The sequence below is a fragment of the Brienomyrus brachyistius genome, chromosome 14 (genome assembly GCF_023856365.1).
Source record: "Brienomyrus brachyistius isolate T26 chromosome 14, BBRACH_0.4, whole genome shotgun sequence".
NCBI lineage: Eukaryota > Metazoa > Chordata > Actinopteri > Osteoglossiformes > Mormyridae > Brienomyrus > Brienomyrus brachyistius.
In genome coordinates this window covers 6,959,494-6,985,307 of record NC_064546.1, presented here as the reverse complement: position 1 = coordinate 6,985,307, position 25,814 = coordinate 6,959,494, and the positions used below count along the sequence as shown (strand labels likewise).

At 42.4% G+C, this 25,814-nt stretch overlaps 1 protein-coding gene across 1 annotated transcript; it reads left to right on the top strand.

Moving 5' to 3' along the window:
• The first annotated feature begins 3,123 nt into the window (after positions 1-3,123).
• On the top strand, positions 3,124-15,641 carry LOC125707150 (B2 bradykinin receptor-like). The gene is made up of 2 exons (XM_048974090.1): positions 3,124-3,170; positions 14,569-15,641. Exon 2 carries the CDS (start codon positions 14,577-14,579, stop codon positions 15,639-15,641), a length of 1,065 nt encoding a protein of 354 aa, XP_048830047.1. The 5' UTR covers positions 3,124-3,170; positions 14,569-14,576.
• The last annotated feature ends 10,173 nt before the right edge of the window (positions 15,642-25,814 follow it).

Sequence of the window (25,814 nt, the reverse complement as noted above, 5' to 3'; positions counted from 1 at the left end):
AAGATTATGCCGTCTGCCAGCAGTGGAGAACCTGTGCCCTGACCACTACCCCACTTTTAATGCACCACAGTTTTTAGTTTGCACACACTTCAGTTCGCACACTCATTCACACACACCCACAAGTACACACCTTATACACACACACTGAGCCGGCTTCCTGGCGGGTGGGGTGGGTCCTCTTTGCGGTCTTCTTCCACTCCTCGCTCCCCCTCAGCACTACCAGTTGCAGCATGCCAGGTTGCGGTCCTGGTTCTGGTGATGTATAGTGTCTGGAGGGAGGGCAGGTTACAGGGATCTGGGGGGCTCAATCCTCTTCGGTACATTGTGGGCCTCCCTCTGAGGGTGGGCGCGGGTGTCTGGCTTTCGGGCCATCTTGGTTCTGGGCCTGGTTCGCCGGGGCTGGGGGTTGTGGGCTCGGCTGGTGGCTCCCCATCCAGCATCCTCTGGTGTGGCCCCTCATGCAAGGGGGCTGTTGTCTCGATGCTCCCTCGTATGCTCCTCGGCGGGACGGGGCACGTGGTTGTCTCTCGGGCACATGGCCGGGGCCCTTCGTTCTTGGTTTGGTCCTCGGTGACTTGGGCTGGGGGGGTCAAGGTGGGGGGGGTGTCGGTGCTGCCCCCCACATTAACTATTAGCACATCCATAGACAAATCGTCACACTCGCACACACACATAAATGCATACATGCATATAGGTACATATACATAGCTACCTGTACGCCACACACACACACACACACACATACACATAACCAAGAGTACACACATACAAAGTTAGAGGCATACACACAATTTTATCACGTATGCAGCAGCAGTTGTTATGTATGTTGTTAGTGCTATTATTGCTATTGTTGTTGACACTTGTAGTTTCACTGTGAGTGACTGGTGTGTGAGTGTGCCCTGCGATGGGCTGGCCCCCCATTCTGGGTTGTTCCCTGCCTCGTGCCCATTGCTTCTGGGATAGGCTCCGGACTCCCCACAACCCAGTAGGATAAGCAGTATGGAAAACGAATGGATGGATTATTATTATATTACAATTATTGTTATTATTTATTTTTTAATTTGTTTATTGTTATTATTCTATATCTTTTGTTCTGCCTTCCTTCCTGTATTTCCTGTGTTAGAAAGGAGAAAAAAAATTTGCAAGAACTCGTAAGACAGATAACCACATATCAAAACCCTTTGCTAATTTATTTAATATGTGACATGACCCTTATTTCTACATATTACAAGGTGTATGTAAGCCTTATGCAATATATTTAAATTTAATACTCTTATTATTATTATTATTGTTATATGTGGTTGGTGTGTCTTTCTCTACACTACATGGAGTGATTGAGGGGGGAATTAAGGAGCATGTGCTCCATGCTGGGGTTTGCTGTGATTATGTGTTGGGAACTGGCACCTGGATACTTGAGCTCTTGGTGTGTTTTGCTGTGGTACATCCTTTCTTTTCTTTCCCCAGGTAACCACTCTCCCTGGCTGGCTTAGTGGCTGAGGTGTAACCATACAATTGGACTGCCAGTACCGGTTCTATTTCAACTTCTCTTTTTTGTTTAATCTGACTTTAGTGATGTTGTGTTATGTTGGCAATTTATGGTATTTATAGGCTTGGTTTTTAGTTTTTAATACTCTGTTATTAAACTACTGTTTTAATACTCTGTCATTTATGCGACGTAGCTGTGCATGGAAATCCAGGGGATAACCATCATACGTCTTAAGGGGCAGGGCCTTAGGTGGCGTAGTCTGGTCTCCTATGTAACCCAGGTGGCCTAGAGTGGCAAAGTTACAGTCTGGCGCAGTCGGCAGGATCCTGCATTTTATTACCAGAGACGAGTATCCCAGTTTTCATTGTCTGCAGCTGTATGCTGAGGGAAGCCATGGCTGAAGAGGTTCAAGGACTCAAGGACTTGGTGCAATAGCTACAGGCTGAGAATGAACATCTCCGGCGGGTGTATGCCCCTACCCAGCTGAGCACAAGTGGTTCAACAGCAAGGACTGAGGGGTATTTGGTTACTGTGGCTGAATGGTTGCTGTATATACCCAGGGAACGGAGGTGTCCAGTGTTCCGGGGGACTTATGAAATTGGGGTGGATGAATGGTTGAGAAGGTAAAAGCTAGTGTAAGGGCCAGACATTTGAATGGGTTGGATGAAGCTTATTTTATGTATGACCATCTAGAGGGGGAGGCTAAGGCTGAAATTTGATATCAGAGCAGGATGTGCAGATGAGGGCTGTGTGATGTGTGAATGTGGCTTTTCAAACCCACAGTAGAATTCGTTTGGTGTATTGGTTGAAGACCATCTGCAGACTGGAAAGGAATGCATAAGACACACAAGACAATAACCAATTCATTAATTCATTGTTGTCTTGTGTGTCTTATGTCATCTAATGTGTAATGCAATTTTTAAAATCTTAGACAAATGCTATTTCATTTCATTGTATGTCTGCACTTGAGTGTACTGTACAGTATGTCTGCACTTGAGTGACTTAGCTTGAAGTTGTCATGTCCTGCCTGCCACATTTGCCTGACCCTCTGGATGGACCACACGTGATGCTTCTTGCCCCATATTAGTCTCTGTATTTAAGTATCTGTTTGTCTCTTCCTCACTAGTCCAGTCACAAGTCCTGTCCCTCCTTGTTTTAATCCCTTGCGGTCTTATTACTTTCCAATTCCTGTTTGTTTCATTTTGACCCAATAAAACCCCTAATGTCATGTCAACACGCCTGCCCTCAAATCCTTCATCCCGCAACCTGTGACAGAAGCAGTAAAGATACAATATTTTTATATAAATAAATAAATTGAACACCCACTTACTGTTTGTATGCTAGACCAGAAGCCCTTTATTAAAAAGTATTAGAATTTTGGTAAAATGACACCAGTTACACACACATTCCAGTGTCTCAATTAAATAGCCATGTCTGGAGGTCAGATGATGGGATGTTATATTCTCAGCCTCACTGACGTGCCAGTGACATCATGTCTGAATTGAAACCACAAGTTTCAGGCACTGGTCTTTGTGGAAGGGCTTTGGTAAAAACATTGTCTCGAAAGGGAGTCAACCTCACTTTAATCACTACTTCTTTCTTCCACTAAGACCATCTTGTATTATACACAAGGAGCCCGAATACTCAACACAACCCAAATTTATCTTTGTGAGGGGTAAGTAAGGTATGAAAATTTATGTTTTCATTCATTTTTCTTGAACCAAATCTACTAAAGTATTTTTAATATACCATCCATCCATTCACCTTGCAGTTGCTTGTCCCAGTCAGGGTTGTGGGATTTTGTAGTATTTCATTCTCGAATAAGATTACAGTATGTGTAAAACAAATAATGATTTGAATGAACTGAAAGTTGGAACAAATAATTTAATAGTGATTAGTTTATCATCAGATTGGTTTAACAGGAATTTGCTTACAATATGAAAACATATTGTCAGTACATAAAAAAGAAATGTCATTTTGTTTATTTAAGGCTTTGAGGAATTCTGGGAGCTTGTGTATAGGAGTGCTGCCTATATGTATAAAAACAGGCAAGAAATGTATGGAAAAAAGATTTTAATTCACTTGCTTTTATGTGTTTAAGAGTTTCAATGTACTATGTCTTGTCTAATCTTTTATTTTTAGCCTGTGAAAAAAAATTTCATAGAATCATAAATAATTTTAATAATGAATTTATGATGGTCTAAAAATAGGCTAGTCATAAAAGTGGCAGTCTCTTACAATGCTTGAATATTATGGCACCAAATAATCTAAATGTAATTTCACTTTGACAGTTATATGCAAAGACTATTAACAGAAAGGAAACCCAAACAGAACAAGATATTTATTCTTAAAGAAGCATATTTGATAAATCTTGTAGGTGTACATATTTTCAGAAATACCTAACTATTATTTTATTAGCTTTGTACAGTTTTGGAGTGTTTGGAACATGTTGTGTACAATACAGATATGTTCAGGACATATTTAACATTTTAGTTATACAGAAAAGTAATTTGTATTTTAAAAAATGGGTGGAATATATGTCCATAATCGCTTCAGTCCTACAGAATTACATTATTTACCCGTAAAACAATTGGCCAAGTGATGTGTTATTTAAATACAGCATGCTGAAATAACAGTAACTTCAACATACTCATGGCATGTGAGAGTCTTACAGCTGGTATGAACATCGGTTCCAGAATCAGAGTAGCTCACAGGGAGTATACAGTAAGTTTAGCTAAAACATTATATGCCATGGGAAAAAAAAACATTTTAAAAATAATAACTGAAATCATGGATAATAGCAAGCCATCTGTAATCCAAAAGCACCAAATAAAGCTAGACCACCATACACAGAGTACCAGTGGGTGTGCAGGGGCTGCACGGGGGGTGTACATCATGCAAGCATGCAATCGGTGCCCTTTTTATATTTTACCCCTGGCCCTTCCAGCAGCCTAGGTCCACCACTGGAACAAAATAAAAAAGTAAATAGCCATCCCTCAATCCAGTTGTTTAGCCTTCTGACTCACTAACAAGTTGTGACATATAATAGTATAACATCCTATTTACTGTAACATTACTAAAGGAGAGCAATAACAGCAAGCTGAAAGTTTTACCACCACTATCACAGGTTACAGTTAGCAAAATTTCATTTGTTACCTCTGGGAGAAGATGCAGGGGAAATTTTTCAGCATTTTCAGCATTGTTTAAAACAAATGACAGAAATCCCTAGTACTGTTTGATAATCCATGCCTAGCACCACAGAACACCGGTATCTCTGTGCATTTCGACCAATCATATGGTGGTGACCAGTGCTGGTTCCAGCCAATGTGCCGGCCTAGGTCAGCATCACCACCGGCGCCGCCTGCTTGAGGCAATGTGAAATTGGCTGGCACGTTGGCACTGCCCTCAAAAGATGGTGCCCTAGGTTGCCTGTAGGATTGACCGGCCCTGATGGGGAAGTGACCAGCTCAGTTTGATCATGCTTTCAGCCATGCTAAGAAACAGGACCATGTCAGCGTGGGTACAGCTCAGTTCTTGGTGGCAGTAAAAAAGCACCAAATAAGACTTCTTCACCATACATAGAGTACCATTCTACTAGTGGGAGGGGGTGCGCAGGGGATGTACAGGGGGGTACACATCATGCAAGCATGCAATAGGTGCCCTTTTTATATTTTGCCCCTCCCCCTTCCAGCAGTCCACCACTGGAACATAAGCAAAAAGAAAGGGAAAAATTAAATCAACGCAAAAAATTAAAATGACAGAACCATTAGGTGTCACTATGCAGTATATATATAGACTGTTAAGTGCATACTGTACTTTCCCCTTAATGGTGAGCATGTGTTGTGTGTGAACATGTGAGTGTTTGTGTCTTGGGGTGTTGTGTGTGTTGGGGGAGATAAAAGTGATACATTGGGAGGTAGAGATGGAAGAGATGAAAAGAGGAGCAAAAGGAAGATTGATTGGGGGAAGCTTGTTATTTGATCAACCAAGGCAGGCTGGGTCCACTGCACACATGAGTGGGTGAGTGGGAGAAGCATGGCAGCCCCTCAGGACAGCCCCCCCCCCAGCCCCCCCAAGACACCGGCATGTCATGTTACCCCTATTCTAGGATGGGCTTTAGTCTGTATGAGTGGGAGAGGAAGTGCTGATCTGAAGTGCTGAGTGAATGAAAAGAAGCAGGTCATGCTTCCCAGTGTTTGGGAAGTGGCAGGATTGGGGGAGAGAGAAAGAGAGAAAAAGAAAATCCCATATATATGTGATGGTTGTGGGTGATGGGAGGAGGTACAATTGTTAAATAAACAAACAAATAAAGATGATAAACGGGGATGTGACTGGTGAGCTACCAGAAAACATAGATATAAACAATAATACTTGTAAAGAAAGAAAAGATAGGAAGGAAGGAAAAAAAGTAGTAAAGTTCCTACTTGTAGGCCTGTATCTTTAACATATGTTTTTACCTAAAGAAAAAATAGCAAAACAAAAAAACTGCTCTGTATTACAGACCATCTTCATTTTTCCATTAACATAAGAAAGAGTTGGTGATTCCCATCCCTTCACAAGACTCAAAAGAGACCATGCTTCAGTGTGAAACAGTTTTCAATAATCACAAATTTCAATGTACATGCAAGATACGACCATTTTCTGTGACTATTTATCCTATTCAGGGTAACAGGGAGTCTGCAGCCTGTGGGTGCAAGGCAGTGAAAAACCCAGGATGGGATGATAACCCATGATAGGGCACACTGAAACACCATTCACGCCTATGGGCAATTTGGTAGCAATTAACCTCAGCATGTTTTTAGGCTGTGGGGAGGAACTGGAGTATCCAGAGGAAACCCCACAATGACAGGGGGGAACATGCAAACTCTACACGCATGGAGCCATAGCAGAGACTCAAACCCTAGTCCCAGAGGTCTGTTCCGTTTGGATAGAATCTCTGTCTGGTAAGACCTGAAAAGGGGGTTTATGTGTCTACATCAACACAGACTTGGTGTAGGAATGCTGTGCTGGTCTATAGTTACTGCTCACCACTTCTGAAATGTATGACTGTTAGATGCAGACCATTTATTTACCATAGAAATTCACTACCATGCTCATAGTTGTAGTATACATCCTACCCAGCGCTAATGCCGACAATGCGCTGACCGAACTTTACGGAGCTATTTGTGAGATCCAAAATCCACACCCAGACCGACTATTTATTGTAGCTGGTGATTTCAACCATGCAGATCTCAGCTCAGTTCTCCCTAAATTTCATCTGTAGGTGAATGTTGTAACAAGGGGGATGAATGTTCTGGACAGTGTTTGCACAAACATTGCTGGTGCTTACCATACTGAACCTTGCCCCCCACTGAACCTAGATCCCAGCATACAAACTGCTTGTCATACGTGCCAAGCCCATTCTGAATCAGATGAAAACCTGCCCCCCCAGGAGCCATCTCTCTGCTTCAAGACTGTTTTGAACACATTGACTGGAACATTTTTAGGGAAAATGCAACTTACGGCAGCTCTACCAACCTGTAAGAGACACAGCATTAGTGACTGGCTACATCAACAAGTGCATTGATGATGTTACTGGTCTCCAAGATCATCGTCACACGTGACAACCAGAGACCATGAATGACTGCAGAGGTGCCCACACTGCTAAGAACCCAAGACATTGCCTTCAGGTCCAATAATAAGGCTGCCCTGAGAACAACAAGGGCAGCCTGTCCTAGGCCATCGTAGCGGCAAAATGTGCACATGCTCAGAGAATCTACAGCCACTTCCAAGACACTGAGGATCCATGTGGTAGGGCATCATGGCCATCACCAACTATAGGACATCTCCACATACCTGTGGCAGTGAGGCCTCCCTTCCAGATGTGCTGTATCACTTCTGCACATGGTTTAAAGCACAGAATGACATGGGAGCAATGAAGACCACCCTACCCCCCAGTGACCAAGTGTTCTGCCTAGTCACAGATGATATGAGAGTCAACCTATGAAAGACCATCGGACCAGACAACATTCCTGGTCATGTGCTCAGCTGATGTCTTCACAGACATCTTCTATAGCTCTCTGAGCACCACTGTCATTCCAACCTGCTTCAAAGCCACCACCATCATTACCATGCCAAAAGAACCGCACATTCTCTGATTCAGATAATCAAACCCTACAGAGAATAGTGAGGACAGCGGAACATCATCGTAGTCTCTCTCCCATCTATCGGAGACATTTACATGTCACGCTGCATCCACAAAGCCACCTGCATTGTGGACAGCCCTACACACCTCTCCCACATCCTCTTCTCCTTCCTTCTATCTGGCAAAAGATTCTGTAACATACAGGCCTTCACCGCCAAGATGGTTTCTTCCCTCAGGCCATCAGACTTCTGAATCAGAACTGATTCATAAACTGTATTTCATATGCCATTTATTATATACTGCACATTCTCTGTCCTGCTGCTACTGATTGCCCAACTGGACTTTTATTTACCATTTATTGCTGTCTTGCTGCTAAAATACATAATCGGTCATAATCTGCAATAGTAGTGTAGCATTGCACAGATCTGTGTATCCCGGCTGCCATGCGAGCGCCCATGTATATAGCTCTTGTTATATTGTTGGTGTTTATGCTTGCATTTCCCCATTGTCCCGCATATGTTTGCTTATGTCTTATGTGTTCCCTATCCAGTCAGCATGTGTTCTTAGCTTGTGTGAATCTCCCACCATGTGTACATCTTACAGTTCAGCATCTGACCACCTTGTGTTTCCGCTGTGTGTGCTTGTGGCGTGTCTGTTACAGTCCTGTGCAGGACTCTAATAAAGAGTGTGTTCTACTCTGGCAAGCAAGTCTCCTTGTCCTTCACTGCTTTTGCCATGTCTCGGTTTGCCTGGCGTTACAATACTATTTATTCAATATCCATTCAAACCAACATGGTTACTACTATCAACTGCACTGTATGTTGTCACATCCCATAAATTGCACTTGTGTAGTCCTGTGTTGTTTCTGTTTTTGTGTTTTTGTGTACCTTGGTCCTGGAGGAACAATGTTTCATTTACTGTATACTGCATATATGGCTGAAATGACAGTTAAACCTACCTGACTTGACTTGAGGCAACAGTACTAACCGCTGTGCCACTGTGCTGCCCCTGAGTAAATACCATGAAATTATAATGTAATATTTAATCAGTTACTGGCTTAGTTTGCTTCCCCATAGCAGATAGAGAAAGCCACTAAACATATTACATTTTATCTAAATCTTTTAAACGAACCAGATAAACTTCCATCTGGCTCATTACCACACATGCTTTAACATGTAAACAAACAGATGGCTCAGATTTTTTCCTCTAAAAGTTGGATGAGCCAGGAGCCATATCTTACCTTTACAAACACGATACAAAAGAGCTTTTGTGTGCAATAGTGTAGGTCCGCAGTAAAATACATAAAAGGCATAATGACCCCAAAAACATAACTGAAGCAAGGAACCATAACTGAAACCGTGGATCCCTGCACTGTCATATCCTGAGGGGTGAAGGAGCAAGCATGGTCTTATTAAAGTCAGTTTGACACAAACAAAAACAAACAGAATCTCAGGGGAATTTAAGCAGGTGGACCAGAGGAAAGCAAAACATAGGCTACATAAGCTTACAAATTAAATGACAGAACTGAGAAACACATGACTGGAAAGCACTAAATACAAGATTAACAACGGAGCAAGCTAGAAGTATCTGGGAGAGATTAACATGACAAACAAACACCAGGCATGGTTTGTTAGGGCCACACCAGGGAGGAGACAGGAGGGTCAGGCAGACATGATGAGCAAGACATGACAGAAACGTTGATTTAATAACCAAAGCAATTTTTAAGAACTTTCAAAATCATTTTTAAGTCATTTTAAGGCAGATTATTGGATTTTACATTTTTTAAGGACCCGTGGAAACCATGGTAATGAACATCACATTCTCCTTTTGTCTGAAAACGCTTTAGTAAGTAGTAGTTGTTCATTTCACTAATTTATCATATACATGTAAGACACTTTATGTAAGACTGGGCCTTACAAAAGTGAAAAATAGTTTGGAGATTACTTATGGTGATTACCAGCTTTCCCTTTTTCTCCCTTTGTCATGTGGGTTTTTTGGTTAGTAACCGTCTCTGTTGCCCTTAGTGTATAATTATTTGTGTGTGTGTGTGTGTGTGGGGGGGGGGGGGGAGGATCACATATATGTTGCATTGTGGAGACCAGATGTCTGATTTTGACATTTTGGGAACCATTTTTTGGTCTCCACAAGGGGAAACTAAATTTGATAAAAATCCATGACTGCAATTAAAAAACTAAAAATGGCAAAAGTCTTGTATTTTGTCTGGTTATTTGGTTGGTCCAGGCTAGGGTTGGGTAGGGATTAGGGTTTTTCCCATATAAATGAATGGTCGTCACAAGGATATGGATGCAGTGAATGTCTGTGTGTGTGTGTAGTAGGTTTTATTGTGTTCCTAATGGGGTTTTGGTGGATGTAATAGCTACAAATTGTTTTGTTTACCATTACTTTGTCCCTGGGATTTTCTACCATGACATTTTCTAACATTATTTTGGGTCTCTAACCAGCATGTCTTCTTTTTTCCTTGGTATTTTTCTAGACCAAAGGTTAGTGGATTGTTATTTTTATTCTTTGTGGGTTTGTTGTCTAGTCTAGGTTTTAAGGCAGCTAAAATATTAAATAAAAAACAGACTGCCTGCTCAAAGCTAAATATTTTTCTTGGCAAAACTTGTTTAATGCTATAGTACTGATGTAGCATGTCACATGTAGCAGTAACATAATCAGTGTCTAAGACATAAACACAGACAAAATCTCGAGCTGTGTTTTTATTTGTCACACGAGTGAAATTTCATGTTATTGAAGCTTTCTTATAGGAGCTCTTTTTATAGAGTAGTTTAATCTATGCTAAAGTAAAACTACTTTTGGTGAAATGGTTAATTGCTTACTCAAAGCTGAACATGGACAGGTAGTATTCATTTTAATAGAGAATGACAAATATTGCTAATAAAAGGAAAGTAACTTAAAAAAAATTAAGAGCCTAGTGGGACAAAGATATCTCCTGTAGGATTCATATGAGAAAAAAATATGAAGTATTATTTTACCATTTTGAGTAGATTGTTATTCCAGCACATAATTATATCATATGTTGAATAATTGCGAATAGCAATATGAAATATCTATAGCAATCTCATTTTGCTACCGTAAAGAAGGTTATGTAATTTTGCACCTCTTTCATTTTTTCTCCCTTTATGAAACACAGTTATGGTTAAAAGATTACGTACTCTTATCACAGACATGTATGTCATAGCAGTATTACACTTTCAATGATTTCTACAGGTATTCTTTTTCTGTGGCATGAAGAATTATTGTACACCATACATTATAAAAAAAAAAAGACTGCAAAAATATTGTACAAATTTGATTTTTTTTTTGTGAATTTTCTGAAAAGAACATAGGCTCAAAAATATACATATAGCTAACCTGTAATCTTCATTTTGGAAATGGAGTATCGATGCATTTTAAGTGCCATACCCGAATATATAATAGTTATACAAAGGTACATTGTTGTATTCCCTGCACAGGGTAAACCTACTGTACGGTGCTGGGACCAGTCCACCACCAACGACAGACACTCATTAGTGTGATAATTTGGGGACAACACCATGATGAAATCTGAGGGACATTTTTAGCAAAATGAATTTTTACCACAAACAAGCGTACTTCACACAGTAAAACTGGATGTAATTATGATGTAATTCCAGCATGGTGGCGCAGTGGTTAGCACTGTTGCCTCACACCTCTGGGACCCGGATTTCAGTCTTTGCCTGGGTTACATGTGTGGGGAGTTTGCATGTTCTCCCCATGTCGTCGTGGGGTTTCCTCCGGGTACTCTGGTTTTCCCCCACAGTCCAAAGATATGCTGAGGCTAATTGGACTTGCTAAATTGCCTGTAGGAGTGTGTGTGTAAGTGAATGGTGTGTGAGTGTGCCCTGTGATGGGCTGGCCCCCCATCCTGCCTTGTGCCCATAGCTTCTGGGATAAGCTCCAGACCCCCCACAACCCAGACGGATGAGCAGTTTAGAAAATGAATGGATGGATGATGTAATTCCAATTATCACTTCTTTACTTTGAAGTTCCATCTTTGCTTAAAATTTCTTTAGAATAGCTCTTAAATTCAGAACATGAAAAACGGACTGCAAATTGAAATCTTATTCTAGTTTAAAAATCATACAAAAATACAATTTTTTGTTGTAGAGCACAACTCTAGAAAACGCACAACTCTTTTTTTTCTCTGAATGCTTTGCTGCTCATTTCAGGAAATGGATTTGTCATTGCTGGTAGAGTTTCCACCCCCTATAATAATAATAAAAAAATGCTGTGTCATGTTTTTAACCATTACAGAATGTAATTTGGCCAAGTTGCATTTAGGTGTGTATGAGTGTGCTCTGGGATAGTCTCCAGACCCCTGTGACCTGGAATAGCGCAAGTAGTTACAGAAGATAGTTGGATGGATCCTAGAGACCACCTCAAGTTGGCTCCTTTAAATGCAGAGGAGCAGCAGCTCTGCACCCTTGCGCAAATTAATGGAATGAAGTTGTCGCGTCTATATGCTGACCACAGTAAACATGGACATCTCAGTCACATTAATTCATACTTATCTCCTCGGGTCCGGATTTAGGACCTGGTCGATTGATTAAAAATTATGTGAATATAACCCAGGATGGGGTGCCAATTAACCACAGTGCACACACACCATTCAGGCCTATGGGGAATTTGGCAACTCCAGTTAACCTTGACATGTTTTTGGACTGTGGGGGGAAACCAGAAAACCCAAAGAAAACCCCATGACAAAACCGGGAGGTGCCTGAATCCCAGAGTATTCATTTGAAACAAACATGGATGGCTGAAGCACAATCATACCAGCCAGCTGTAACCCCACCCTAACAAGCCTGCCAGTTTGTGAGCACAGTGTCTTTTCTGTCCATCCATTCAGTGTACTCTCTGCCCAGGGGCGAGTCCCAGGCCACTTCATCCATGTCTGTGTGACAACTTGTTTCTATTAATTTGCACAAGGATGTACACAGCGCCCCTCCCAAATGTCTGAGCTCCTCATCCTGTCTCTGAACCCAGATACCCTGCAAAAGAAGCTCATTTCTGCCGCTTGTATCCATATTGGATTTTAAGCTGTAAGAAGTACTGCCAAACAACCAACGTCTGCTTATATTGTTTATCCACAATATCTCTTTTTTAAAAAGATGTTCTGTCTGCTGAGCTGTGGTTTTCTTCATTGACTCTTTAAGTGTCCTCTGACGCGAATGCTTATCTCTTAAATGGTGTTACCAAAGCAGTGGCATGTGGCATGCTCCATTGATTAAACCTTATTGATTGAATCAATCTGTTCATTTGCTGAGCATAGTCTGTCCAGCCTTGAAAGATTACCATATGATTGGTTGGAATTGTGTTAATTTTTGTGATGTGAAAGGCTGATGTGTGCTGTCAAGCAATATATTGGTGTGGACCAAATCAGCCCCGAAACCCCACCCCGCTAACACACATGGTACTCCCACAATATTGGTAGGGACCACCCATACCCAAATTTATATATTTCAGGTTGCTGATATCTCAAACTTTGCATACATATTATGTGGGTGGAGGTACTTAATCTTGTGAACACGGTAAATTTAAAAGTATTTCACTGATTTTTTTTCTACCCCCCCACCCCCCCACGCACACTTAGCAAATTATGTTGGTAGCTATCTATGGTACAAAAGATTTATCATGACAAACCCTCCCCAGCCCCACTTGTCAAATTGTATCATGGGGTTATTTCATTGCATTGATACATTTAAGAACCACTGGTATAGGTGATGATTCCACCCCCAAGCTTACTCTCTCATGTATGTGTGCCTGTATGTCTCATGGAGAGCAAGATGGGGTAAGCGAAAAGAGAATTTCCCCACAAGGATTAATAAAGTATCATAATTCTATTCTATTCTATTCTATTCTATTCTATTCTATTCTATTCTATTCTATTCTATTCTATTTCAAATCAACCAAAATTGAAGCAGTGTCAATTAGTAATGACACAGGATTGAACAGCCACAGACTGTGGCTGAACCCGTTGAAATGGGCTTTTAGAAAAGATTTTTTTGGAGTAGGAGTTGGAGAGTGTGACTAAAGATTGTACAGGATGGGGTGTTGGACAAGTAGGGATTATAGTCATCCATTGACTTATGTCCTATCGAATACCATCTGATTGTTCTTATTCTGTCAGAAAAAAAGAGTACCCATTTGTACCTTTGTTTGTCACTGTGGCTGTACCCTAAAGGGTCCGCCAGTTGTAACCTAGCTGTAAGCAGATGTACATTTTAGTCAGATTTAATTAAGGTACAGAAATGAAATGAGTTATATCCCAAGGTACAAACAACATGAATGTACCCCAAATAGTACAAAAATGTTCCTCAAAGTCCATTTCTGTATCTTAAAAGGTACAATTACTTACAGCTAGGGTACAATTGGCAGACCATTGAGAGTTCAGCCCCAGTGACAAGTAAAAGGTACAAATTGGTACTCTTTTATCTGTGTACATCCCATTAGAGCCTTATCGAGACATGTTCAAAGCAGACGTAGTGGACATTAGCATGGACATCTTTTACCACATGTGCAGCATGTGGCAAGAACCAGATCAAAACGCTTGAGCTGCCAATATATAGGTTTAGTTAAATGTATGTGATATTGTGTTCTTATGTTATACAGAATATTTGACCAATCCCCAAAAATGACTGAGATACAGTCAGATTTACTTTCGACCTCACAAAACCCAGATGTAAGTTGATAAATACTTGTACATGGTGGGGGTGGGGGGGTGATGGGGCCCTCTGAGGAATATAATGTCATTCTGACAGCATCTACTTATAAGTCATCTAAGGCAAAATCTGCCAAACGATGTTAAAAAAAAAATCTAAACCCCATAGATGAAATAAGACAAAAATTGGTACTTGTTTGTATGGTTCGGTCTTTTTAGTTACTTTTTATCATGACTGTCTTGGATGTTTCTTGACAGTTTCCATCATGGATTTCAGCACGACAGAGATCACTCTGCCTCTCCTCATCCCGTCCAGCCCCACAGTCCCAGGAAGAGATCGCATCAATGCCAGCAGCTGCCCTTCATCTGCAGCCTGGGAGTGGCTCTACACCATGCAGCCTGTGTACATGATAACCATTTGTGTGCTGGGCATCGCTGGGAATGTCTTTGTTCTGGCAGTGTTCAGTCTGCACAGAAAGGCGTGCACGGTGGCTGAGTTTTACCTGGGAAATCTCGCTGCAGCTGACTTGGTTCTGCTTTCCTGCCTTCCCTTCTGGGCTGTTAATGTGGCCAATGGCTTTAACTGGCAGTTTGGTACAATCATGTGCCGTCTTGTAAACATGGGAGTTATTATTAACATGTACTGCAGCATCTACTTTTTGGTGCTCGTAAGTACTGACCGCTATGTTGCACTGGTCCATGCTATGTCACTAGGGAGGATGAGACGAATTCTGTATGCCCGCCTCAGCTCCCTGGCCGTCTGGGCCTTAGGCATCATCATGAGCATCCCAGTGCTGAAATTCAGGACTGTGGAGTACTATCCAGAATATAATGTGAATGCATGCTATTTAAAATACCCAAGCTTGGATGTGGAACTGATCTGTGACATATTGCTCATTATAATCGGATTCCTTATACCATTTTCAGTCATATCCTATTGTACCTGCAAAATTATCCAGACCTTGAAGAACCAAAAAATAAGGAAGCTGAGTGCAGTGAACAGGGAGAAGAAGGCCACTATACTGGTCCTGTGTGTGCTGTTTGCATTTGTGCTATGCTGGATACCTTTTCACTCTGTGACTTTCCTTCATGTCCTTCTACGGTTCAATATTTTGGTAGGATGCGAAATAGAAAATATTTTGGAAATAAGCAATCAGGTGTTCACATATCTGGCTTTCAGCAATAGTGTTTTAAATCCTGTTCTGTATGTAATTGTTGGGAAGAATTTTAGGAGGAAAGTCAAGAAACTGTCTGAGCAAATGTCTCTGGGGAGAAAGACCACAGAATCTATTTTGTGTCATTTCTCCTCGACACTGAATACCCTAGGTTAAATTAACTAGGTTATTTCCCTTATAAAATATTTCACATTATTAAAAGTAATTTTAAAGGTATTAGATGTAATATACTACAAATGTATAAAACTGTCATTCAACAGAAATTGTGTTATACTATATACACTCAGCTCCCAGCTAATCAGGAACACCAAATACCTGGTACTGGTGCACTGGGAACTGAGAGGAAGCAAAAATGTGGACTGTCCGGGGTTCCCCGAGGACTGGGTTGGGAAACACTGTGCTAATGCAATAAGAGTTCCCTTCATGGGAAAATGGGGCCCATACCATTATCCCTCTTACTCCAAACTAGCTGTCCATCAAACTGCAAATGTCCATCAGACTGCCAGACAGAGAAGCATGATTTGTCATTCCACAGAACACATTTACTCTGCTCCAGGATGTTTGGAACTCTGCAGTTATTAAATCATTAAAATGTTGGCAACTTTTATGCACTATGTGCCTCAGCACTCGTCGACCCCACTCCGTTACTTTACGTGGTCTGCCACTTTGTGGCTGAGTTTCTGTTGTTCCTAAATTCTTCCTCCTTACAATAATACCACTTGCAGTTGACTGTGGAATATCTAGCAGTTATGAAATTTCACAGACTGACTTATTGCAAAGATGGCATCCTATGACAGCTTGAATTCACTGAGCTCTTTAGAACAACCCATTCTTTCAGAACGTTTGTAAATATGACTGCATGGCTAGGTGCTTGATTTTTTACACCTGTGGGGTATAAATGAAACACGTGAATTCAACGATTAAGAGGTGTGTCCCAATACTTTTGTCCATATAGTGTATATATACAGTACTGTGCAAAAGACATTCAAAAGAAATGCTTAAAGCTATTCATCTGAGTAGTAAGTGCACTTCCTTTACTGTATAATTGTTAAAAAAAAGTTTGAGTCACTTGTGTTATTGTTTTGAAATTGTTCCACCGCCACGGACACTCTCTTGCTAAGAGGATAACTCAAAAAGTATTTAACGGATCTCTTTAGAACGTTGCAGATATATTGAATGGGTGATGAACTGGAACAGATCAAATTCTGAGACAAAGAACCTCAAAAATTGAAGCATGCAGTTTAACAAAGTGAACAGTGACTGTAGAAGATACTTGACCTTGTAAGCAGGATAACTTCATTTGATCTTAGCAGTTAGGTTGCTAATCTTATTCTGGTAGCCTTTTCACAAAATGTCATAGGGAACTTTATTGAAAATTTATTGAAATTTATTGCAGGGGGGTTTAATTGTGTTATATAGCCCTTGTCTTTCATGTTCCACCACTCACAAGGACTCACAAGACAAAGTTTGACTTTTAATAAGGATCATTTAAAAAAGAGTGTGTAGGGTAGGTTTAAGCGATATTACAGTAAGATTTTTGGCATACTGCGATGTTTTTGCTTTGCAAAATATATTGTGAGAGACCCCTCCTCCCAATAATGATTCCATAATGTTTCTGTCACGTTTTTTTCTGTTATTAAATATTATATAACACTGTATAACACTTAATGAATATAAACCTTAAGAAAATACTATAAAGATGTAACCAAAATGTGTTTCTGCACCTAATGTTAGCCTCAAAGTTTCTGTATCTGTATGTCAAGTTATGTTAGGTTATAACAACTCAGCTCCTGCCTAATCTTGAAAAACTGCCTGATAAAGACTGAAGGACGCAAGGAATAACTCTTTATTGTGGTTAAATAAATATCTTCTTTATTTTGAAGTAAGGTTAGGTTGATAACCGTTAAAGATAAACAACAAAAATATTGCTTCATTTTAAATAAACATTTTTTAAATTAAACATCTCATTTTATTTATCAATATTCCAGCTGTCACTATCACAAATAAACAAAAGTAAAAGTAGACTAATAAAGTCTACGAAGTCCAGCAAAATTAGGAAAACACATTAAGTTTACATAAATACACAAGCAATACAATATATTATGCCACTTCATTTAAATGAGCTATACTATTAATGCAGAGTAGATGCTTTTCTACAAACATAAACCGTAGCTTCTTTTAATACAATAATACAATGCAAATTGAGCCAATAGTTGATGCCCATCAGACTGTTACATTCTTTTGCTCATAATACTGTATAACACTTTCAAACTAAGCAGTCATGTAGTTCAACATGAACAAGTAAATAAGTGACAGTTGATCAGACAGGCTGTGCAGACAAGCTACTGGTCATGATTTAAATACTGCTGACATGGCTTAATTTACACATTTCAAACTTAATTCATTATTATAATATTATTATCATTTTAAATGCCCATCTCCCTACCAGTTGCGTCTCCAGTGTCTTGACTGAGCTGTTCTTTTGATGTATTTGCTTGCTGAGAAATATGAGTGAAAGCCTTCATTGCCAAACTTTTTTCTCAGCAGGTGCACAGGTACATGGGTTTATCCGGAAACACTGCCTGATATTTAGGTTTCATAAAGAACACAGGTTGTTCTTTCTGCCCTCTACAGGTTAGGAGGTTTGGAGCAGTTACCATGAGAGCTTATGTCTGTGTGATGTTTCTAGGTGCACTGAGTTTTTCACACAACACTGTATCTTATGTTAGCCCTGGTTGTTTATTATTGAAGAAACAGTTGAGTTTTCATAGTAGCTCTGGGCATCTTTCCTGGGTCTCCATCACAATGTCCTTGGTCAGTTTTTAGGCTCTCTACCATGAGTATACAAAACATTATGGAGGAAATTTTGCTATGATCATGTTTTCTAGAAGGTTTGACCAAAGAAATGATTGGGAGCCCAAAACTTATAGAGGCGGGAAAGTATGCAGATATACATTAGCCAATTGCTTTTAATTGAATCACTTTTCCTGAGAAACGAAGCCTTGTTTCAATGAGATACCAACAAATTTGTCCACATCTATAAATATATAACCAATAAGGGTGCAAACAAGAAGCAGCTGGAAGTGATTGACATGGGGGCAGAAACAACAGGTAACACAACCTGGTGATATGTGTGGTTTGTTAGGGCTATGCCAGGGTGGAAAAAGGAGGGTTAAGCAGACAAGACAGTGTCATGGTTAATCCCTTTAAGCTAAATGCAGAATCAGACGTGACTTGTGTAGAATTCATAAGCCAGTCCAGTTTATTGTATCTACAAAGGGTACATCAAAGGCTGGATACCCTGCTGGAGTGTGTCCCATACTGGATTGCACTCATTTTTATACACTTTTCATATTCCTTATCAAAATATTCATTACAGGGGATGTCCCAAGCATTGTCTTTCTGTACCATTTGCTAATATTGTGCCTTCCCTTCTGGGTCTCAGAGTCCTTGCCCCTAGGTGTCTTTACCACTATTCCCTGTTTTATTTTCCCATGGACATCCTTCAGCACACCCATGACCGAGGCTGAAATTTCTTCTTAATCTCACAGATCTTTTTCTTTGTATTTATTTCCTTCTTTGGTGTTGTAGTATTAGTCATTGTTTTTCCTCTTATCTTTATGAAACTTACAATTTTGGAGATATTTGTGGAATGGGCAAGACTTCATCAAGCTTCACCGAATGACTTGTGTTTTCTGTAAGGTTATGTGGGTACATGAGTACTGTTTTAATAATAGGTGGGGAAATTTGGTGGTTTGGACTTGTACAAAAGCTCAGGTCCATGGTTAATAAAAAAAAAAGATTGATGGAAAATTAGTACACTATATGTATAAAAGCATTATGTTAGAGTAATTTGATAATTATGACTCACCCTTTGACAGACACAGGTATACAGTTAAGCTCACATGCATGCAATCTGCAGCTAAAAACACTGGAAGTACACTGGGTAATGATACAGTAGGTTTAGTGATTTTCAACTTGCCATCATCATAGGATGCTTTCTTTCTAGCAAATTGTTTCACCTAGTCAATTTCCTGCTAAAGCTGTTCTGGTCAACCACAAGTGAAATGAGTATGAAGTGGAAACATCTGGGACCAAGTGAAATGGTAAGAAACACAAACTCACAGAAAGGGACCTGATCACCAAACATTAATACTCAATGAGAATGGCAGCAAACACTACCAACACTGTTTCAACATGTTATGGAATGTCTTCCCAAAAGAGTATGGACTATTGTTGCAACTAACAACTAACTAATTATTAATACCCTTGTTTCATTGTTTTGTTGGGCATGCCAATGTTCACTCGGCCAAATAGTGCAGCATTGTCCTTCTTTAGAGTGATATAATATCGGGCCTAGTTTGAAATGAGTCTTATTATTGCTTGTTTTTAATTTTTATTTTTAAATATAGTATAGGACTATATTAGTTTTACAAGTGGTTCTAGGGTGTCCCAAAACATCTCTGATTTATTATTTATCTTTGCTTATTTTGGCTTTTCTTCTCTCCTTTGCAATCCTCACTGTGCCTTCTGTCATCCACTTACTTTTGCTTTATTGTTTTTGTCAACCTTTTTTTCAAGTGTTTCTTTATATAATAATATCCACAGTTCCTCTGTTTTCCTATCAAATTGATCCAGCAACTGACATGTTCTGATGTTTTCTATGTTGGGTATATTGTTCAGGTAAGCAAACTCAGGGAACTCAGAATCCTACTGTACAAAGAGCCCCTTAGAGAACCAAGGACCTCACCTAGTTTCCACAATGGAGACAAACTGCACCACATAAAAGAGTTCAACAGCTGGAAAAAGTTTAAATTTTCTTCTGAAACAATGGAAATATTTGAGACCCATCTGCATCCAATGGGGCCAAATACTGTAGGCACCGTGTATATGTAAACTATGAAACTAGTGACCTAGGAAATTATAGAGCTATCTCAAATCTTGCTTTTCAAAGATCCATTTCAAAGATATGGGGAAAAGTTGTTGGTCATCAGCTGTCTTCCCTTCCTACAGGAAAATAATACTAAAGAACTATTTCAGACCAAACCATTGCACAGAAACAGCTCTAGAAAATGTAATGAATGATTTGCTTATGGTTTCCAATAGTGGCTGTATATCTTTGTTGGTGTTACTACATCTTACTGCAGCATTCAATATTGTTGTATATCACAATTGCTGTAATATTCTCTTGTACTGCAAAACAAAATGGAGCTGACACATTATCATGGTGGAGGAGTTTGCGTGTTCCAGTGATCCCAGGAGCTAAGTTGCTCATGGCTTTATGTCCCTGGTAGGGTCACCCAAGGCAAACAGGTCCTGGGTGAGGAACCAGATGAAGTGCGGCTCATCAGACGCCTTATGAGAAAAAACATCGATTCACGTTTTCCCACGCCCGGACTCGGGTCACCAGAGCCCCCCCTGGAGCCAGGCCTGGAGGTGGGGCTCGATGGCAAGTGCCTGGTGGCCAGGCATGCACCCATGGGGCCTGGTCAGGCACAGCCCAAAGGAAGTACGTGGGTCCCCCCTCCAATGGGCTCACCACCTGTAGAAGGGGCCGAGTCAGGTGTAGTGTTGGGCAGTGGCCGAAGGCGGGGACCTTGGCGGTCCGATCCTTGGCTGCAGAAGCTAGGTCTAGGGACATGGAATGTGACCTCCCTGGCGGGGAACGAGCTTGAGCTAGTGCGCAAGGTTGTGAAGTTCCAAGTAGATATAGTCGGGCTCACCTCGACGCACGGCTTGGGCTCTGGAACCAGTCTCCTTGAGGGGGGTTGGACCCTTTTCCACTCTGGAGTTGCCTGCCGGGAAAGACGATGAGCGGGGTGGGCATACTTATTGCCCCCTTGCTGGGCTCCTGTATATTGGGGATTACCGTGGTGGATGGGAGGGTAGCCTCCCTTCGTCTTCGGGTGGGGGAACGGATCCTGACTGTTATTTGCTCTTATGCTTGGAAGGGGTGTTGGAGAGCATTCCTCCTGGGGACTCTCTTGTTCTGCTGGGGACTTCATTGCTCACGTGGGCAATGACAGTGAGACCTGGAGGGGCATGATTGGGAGGAACGGCCCCCTGATCTGAACCTGAGTGGTGTTTTGTTGTTGGAGCTCTGTGCTCGTCATGGACTGTCCATAATGAACACCATGTTCAAGCATAAGGGTGTCCATATGTGCACTTGGCACCAGGACACCCTAGGCTGGAGTTTGATGATCAACTTTATGGTCATCTCATCTCACTTGTGGCCGCATGTATTGGACACTCTGGTGAGGAAAGGGGCGGAGCTGTCCACCGATCACCACCTGGTGAGGAGAGGGGCGGAGCTGTCAACCGATCACCACCTGGTGGTGGGTTGGCTCCGTTGGTGGGGGAGGAAGCATAGCAGACCCTTGGGAAGTCAATCGCATGGACATTGGGGGCAGTGCCTCTGGATTGGCAGACCGGGGTGGTGGTCCACCTCTTTAAGAAGAGGGACTGGAGGGTGTGTTCCAACTATAGGGGGATCACAATCCTCAGCCTCCCTGGTAAGCTCGATTCAGGGGTGCTGGAGAGGAGGATCCATCGGGTAGTCGAACCTAGGATTCAGGAGGCCGTGGCCGTGGAACAGTGGACCAGCTCTATACTCTCAGCAGGGTCCTGGAGGGTGCGTGGGAGTTTGCCTAACGAGTCTACATGTGCTTTGTGGACTTGGAGAAGGCATTCGACCATGTCCCTCGGGGAGTCCTGTGGGGAGTGCTCTGGGAGTGTAGGGTGCCGGGCTTCCTTATAAGGGCTGTTCGTTCCCTGTATGACCGGTGTCAGACATTGGTCCGCATTGTTGTACTCGTTTCCGGTGGACGTTGGACTCCAGGGCTGTCCTTTGTCACTGATTCTGTTCAAAACTTTTATGGACAGAATTTCTAGGCGCAGCCAGGGTGTTGAGGGTGTCCGGTTTGGTTACCTCAGGATTATGTCTCTGCTTTTTGCAGATGATGTGGTTCTATTGGCCTCATCAGACCGTGACCTTTGGCTCTCACTGGAGCAGTTCGCAGCTGAATGTGAAGCGGCTGGGATAAAATTCAGCACCTCCAAATCTGAGACCATGGTCCTCATCCGGAAAAGGGTGGAGTGCTCTCTCCGGGTCGGGCAGGGGGTCCATCCCCAAGTGGAGGAGTTTAAGTATCTCGAGGTCTTGTTCATGAGTCAGGGAAGGATGGAGTGGGAGATAGACAGGCGGATCGGTGCGGCATCAGCAGTGATGCGGGTGCTGCATTGGCCCGTTATGGTGAAGAAGGAACTAAGCCAAAAGGCAAAGCTCTCGATTTACCAGTCGATCTATGTTCCTACCCTCACCTATGGTCATGAGCTGTGGGTAGTGACCAAAAGTACGAGGTCGTGAATACAAAGGCCAAAATGAGTTTCCTCTGCGGGGTGGTTGGGCTCTCCCTTAGACATAGGGTGAGAAGCTCGGTCATTCGGGAGGGATTTAGAGTAGAGCCGCTGCATCTGGTCAGGATGCCTCCTGGATGCCTCCCTGGTGAGGTGTTTCGGGCATGTCACACTGGGAGGAAGCTCTGGGGAAGACCCAGGACAAGCTGGAGAGACTATGTCTCCCGGCTGGCCTGGGAACGCCTCCCAATTCCCCCAGAGGAGCTGGATGAAGTGGCTGGGGAGAGGGAAGTCTGAGTTTCCCAGCTTAGACTGCTGCCCCCGCGACCTGACCTGGAAAAGCAGTAGATAATGGATGAATGGATATGTACCATTTAGCAGTCTAGTCTTTCTTTGTCATCACTTTGACTTCATTTATTTAGCTTATTGCAATTCCTGTATACCAAAAAAATATCGCTGCTAAAATGAAGGTTACTCTGCCACATCATTCCACATAATAGGGTACATAATAACCATCCATCCATCCATTTTCCAAACCGCTTTTCCTATTGGGTCGCGGGGGGTCCGGAGCCTATCCCGGAAGAAATGGACATGAGGCAGGGAACAACCCAGGATGGGGGGCCAGTCCATAGCAGGGCACACTCACACACCATTCACTCACACACGCACTCCTACGGGCAACTTAGCAAGTCCAATTAGCCTCAGCATGTTTTTGGACCATGGGGGGAAACTGGAATACCTGGAGGAAACACCACAACGACATGGGGAGAATATGCAAATTCCGCATACATGTGACCCAAGCGGAGACTCGAACCTGGGTTCCAGAGGTTCTAACCACTGCACCACCGTGCCGCCCCTACCTAATAACAATTAACACTAATTATTTTTATTAACGTATTGCGTGTTTTGAATAGGGTTGAACGAGACTAGAAAAAGATCGCATTGCGATTCCTGAAAAATTGATTGGAACAAGTTCCAAAGCATTAACATTCTGGTGCTAATGTCATCAGGTGCCTTGCCCTACTCCATATCCATAGACAAGCCATTGGTGGGAGACAGTAGTTCCTGGATTCATCTGGATGACGTCCATCCAAAACATTTGTTTCACCAGAGTCATATGTCACCTTCTCAAACATATACTTGAGAGAGCAAGCACCAATTCTCAATTGTGTGAAGCTATAAGGAAATATTTTACACTCACAATTTGGAAGCTGGCTACCAACAGTGAATATATATGAACATATATATATATATATATATATATATATATATATATATATACACACACTTCTCACAATAAGTTAGGGATATTGTAATGTACATGAGTGCTTCTCCAATTTTAATATCCATCCATCCATCCATCCATCCATCCATTTTCCTCCGCTTATCCGGGGTCGGGTCACGGGGGCAGCAGTCTCAGCAGGGAAGCCCAGACTTCCCTCTCCCCGGCCACTTCTTCTAGCTCCTCTGGGGGGACCCCGAGGCGTTCCCAGGCCAGCCGAGAGACATAGTCTCTCCAGCGTGTCCTGGGTCTTCCCCGGGGCCTCCTCCCAGTGGGACATGCCCGGAACACCTCCCCATGGAGGCGTCCCGGAGGCATCCGGATCAGATGCCCGAGCCACCTCATCTGGCTCCTCTCGATGCGGAGGAGCAGCGGCTCTACTCTGAGTCCCTCCCGAATGACTGAACTCCTCACCCTATCTCTAAGGGAGAGTCCAGCCACCCTGCGGAGGAAACTCATTTCGGCCACTTGCACCCGCGATCTCGTTCTTTCGGTCACTACCCAAAGCTCATGACCATAGGTGAGGGTAGGAACGTAGATCGACTGGTAAATTGAGAGCTTCGCCTTTTGGCTCAATTTTAATATATTAATATTAATGAACTATGTAAAAGTTCCCTTTGATATTACTAATAATGTAGAGAAGAAACAGCATTGTCATTAGCTTAATATTTATTACCCCCAAAATTAAGACCATAACAGGGACAGCCCCAAATAACAAAAATTGACAATGTCAGTAGCGGGTGTTTCCTCCATTTGCCGCAATGACAGCTTGACAGCGACGTCTCATGCTCCTCACTAGCCTCATGATGTTGTCCTGAGGCAATGCGTTCCACTCTTCCACAAGTGCTACACGTAGTTCTGCCAGGTCACGTGGGGGTGGGGTACGATCATCCAGTCTCTGCTTCAATTGGTCCCAGACGTGCTCTATGGGGTTCAGGTCAGGGGACATTGATGGCCATACCATATGAGGCACTCCAACTTCCTGAAGTTGAGCTGTGACAATTCTGCAACGATGTGGCGGAGCAATAACATCCATGAACAGAAAGTTGGGGGTGTGCTGGTGGAATTGGGGGATGATGATGGGTTCAATGATGTCTCTGAGGTAGGAACGTGCAGTGACTGAGCCATGGACAATAACCAAATCTGTTTTGTGTGAACTGGTGATGCCTGCCCAGACTGTTGCACCTCCTCCACCAAAGCAAACCCTGGGGACCATCTTGACCTCAGTGTATCGCTCTCCTCGCCGTCTCCAGCAACGCTGACGGCCATCATTTCTGTGCAAGGTGACCCGACACTCACCAGTGAACAGGATGGTAGACCACTGCTGCATTGTCCAGGTCACATGGTCTTGTGCCCACTGCAAATGTTCATGGTGGTGTCTTGGTGTCAGTCGAGTCACCTGCAGCGGTCGTCTGGCATTCAAGCAAAAGCGGTGGAGTCGGTTGCGAATGGTTTGTCTGGAAACCGTAGTACCCCACACATCTCGTAAACGGGCCTGCAGCTGTGTGGCAGTTGCATAACGATGTCTGAGTGGAGTGGTCCTTAGGTACTGGTCATCGTTGCGGACTGTCACTCATGGGGCTCCACTCCTGGGTCTGTTCTGAACTCTGCCAGTAGTTCTGTGTCTTGATGCAAGTCTGCTGATGACACTTTGAGACACGCCAAGTTCACGAGCAACATCTGACTGCCTG